This window comes from Cebus imitator, unplaced genomic scaffold (assembly GCF_001604975.1).
Source record: "Cebus imitator isolate Cc_AM_T3 unplaced genomic scaffold, Cebus_imitator-1.0 Scaffold616, whole genome shotgun sequence".
NCBI classification, from domain to species: Eukaryota; Metazoa; Chordata; class Mammalia; order Primates; family Cebidae; genus Cebus; species Cebus imitator.
Genome location: NW_016107931.1, coordinates 820,612 through 822,853, shown reverse-complemented (window position 1 = coordinate 822,853; position 2,242 = coordinate 820,612). Strand labels below are relative to the sequence as shown.

The window sequence follows — 2,242 nt, the reverse complement described above, 5'->3', positions numbered from 1 at the left end:
TTTTTTTTTTTTTTTGAAATAGAGTCTTGCTCTGTCACCTAGGCTGGAGTGCAGTGGTACGATCTTGGCTCGGTGCAACCTCTGCCTCCCAGGTTCAAGTGATTCTCGTGCCTGAACCTTCTGAGTAGCTGGGACTATAGGCATGTGCCACCACACCCAGCTAGTTTTTAGTATTTTTAGCAGAGATGAGATGGGGTTTCACCATGTTGGCCAGGCTGGTCTTGAACTCCCCAAGTGATCCACCTGCCTTGGCCTCCCAAAGTGCTAGGATTACAGACATGAGCCACCACACCTGTCCCTCAGTCAGAACTTCTTATAGAAATTTACTACCCCTAATCATAATTTTACTAGTTTTTTTTCCTCCATGTTTTTCTGTTTTGGGTTGTTTTTTTTTTTTAAATTTAATCTTATGAATTTGGGGTTTTAAAAATTACATGAGACAGTATAAATTGTAGTTTGGTCTCTATTTGAACCTTTCAAATAACAAACTAAATGAGTTTTCTCTGATTCTACTGAGTATCTTCTCACATGAGGATTCTAGAGCTCCCAACAAAAAGTTAAACTACTTTAGAGTTTTCTCCTTGCTTTTCAGAGTCCCAGACTAGATCATATTTATTTAGCTGGAAGTATATTTGATGTTGCATACTTGATTGAAGGGGACTTTTTATGATAATTTCAATGTGTCAGCTATAGAGCTTTTAAGCGATGGATTTTACTTTATATTTGGGAGGTTTTTTGTTTTGTTTTTGCCACCTTGTTAACTCTTGTGTAATATTCATGAGAAAGAATACTGTCCAGATGGAGATAGTACCTGCAGATATTAATCTGGATGGATTCAGATCAGCTCTAATTTGTTTCAGTTCATAGATTGTTATATTTGTTCTGTGCATTTCATGAAGTTTCTTATCCTTAGAGTTATTTCTGTCTTAGTAACAGCAACAAGTGGGAACGGAGACTTTGGTGACTGGAGTGCCTTCAACCAAGCCCCATCAGGTCCTGTTGCTTCTAGTGGCGAGTTCTTTGGCAGTGCCTCCCAGCCATCGGTAGAACTTGTTAGTGGCTCACAACCAGCTCTAGGCCCACCTCCCGCTGCCTCAAATTCTTCAGATCTGTTTGATCTTATGGGCTCGTCCCAGGCAACTATGACATCTTCCCAGAGTATGAATTTCTCAATGATGAGCACTAATACTGTGGGACTTGGTTTGCCCATGTCAAGATCACAGGTAAGTTGTCTGGTTCCCTTGGAAGTTGTTACTTATAATCTTTGAGATGCTTTAACTCATCTAATGATAGATTAGTATGAAACAGAAAAGCAAGCCCTTTTTATGTATGAATGTGTGTGTGTGTGTGTGTGTGTGTGTGCATCTGCACGTTTCGTTTACCTTATAATCTTTCCCCTAGCATAGTCATTTACATTCTGGAAGGCAAGGCATTCTCCCCCATCTTGTAGTCACTATAAAGCCAAACATGGTTCATTTGTACAGAGGAGGAACATGCCAAAAATGTATTGTTATGGCAAATTGGTATTTGATAGTGTTTTTAAATTGTCTTTAAGAAAAAGAAATAGAGGTATTGTTTCACTCATGGCAAGTATTCACTTAGTAAAATTTCTGGTCATGTCCCTAAAGAAATATTGTTCATTGGTTGTAAATAATCATTGCTAATATAGAAAATCATTCCCTCAAATGGTGAATGTTCTTCCCAATTCCAGACCTGCTGTACATTATATAAATGTTTTATAGGCTCATCTTTCAACTTTCATTTTCATAAAGAAAAACTAAAATGAGAGCTTCTTCATTCACTATTTTATAGTTAAACCCAAATTATCTAGTACTAGCTTAGAATTCAAAACAAGTGCGGGCTTGGAAAATACGTGTCTGAAGTGTACCAGAAACTTGCTATTTTTGACTCAAACTATTGAGAATATGTGTTTGTGATGCTATTTACTCATTTTAATGTGTAGATTCTCCTCTTTAGGGTATTAGGAAGAAGGAAAAGAAGAAAGAAGCAGAAAGGTGACTGCTCTGTAAAACAGAAATAAGACCTAATGTATGAGTTAAGCATAAAGCCAGTCTATTTTATTTGCAGTCTTAATTGTAACTGTCATAATTCTTTGCATTGGTACTTTTTAAATTATAAATTATTCTCCTGTTTCTGTTCCTTTTTTCTGTCCTTTTCATAGTTATCTTCAGTAAGCACTAGGAACCTCTGCATTTTTTTTTTTTTTTTTTTTTTTTTTTTT

At 36.6% G+C, this 2,242-nt stretch overlaps 1 protein-coding gene across 2 annotated transcripts in view; it reads left to right on the top strand.

The window, feature by feature from the left end:
* Positions 1–2,242, top strand: part of CLINT1 (clathrin interactor 1) — a 68,431-nt gene that overhangs the window by 61,675 nt on the left and 4,514 nt on the right. For both annotated transcript variants that reach the window (XM_017517079.2, XM_017517078.1), the window contains exon 10: positions 931–1,223. In XM_017517079.2, the coding sequence (XP_017372568.1) occupies positions 931–1,223 (293 nt within the window). The remainder of the gene's footprint in view (positions 1–930; positions 1,224–2,242) is intronic.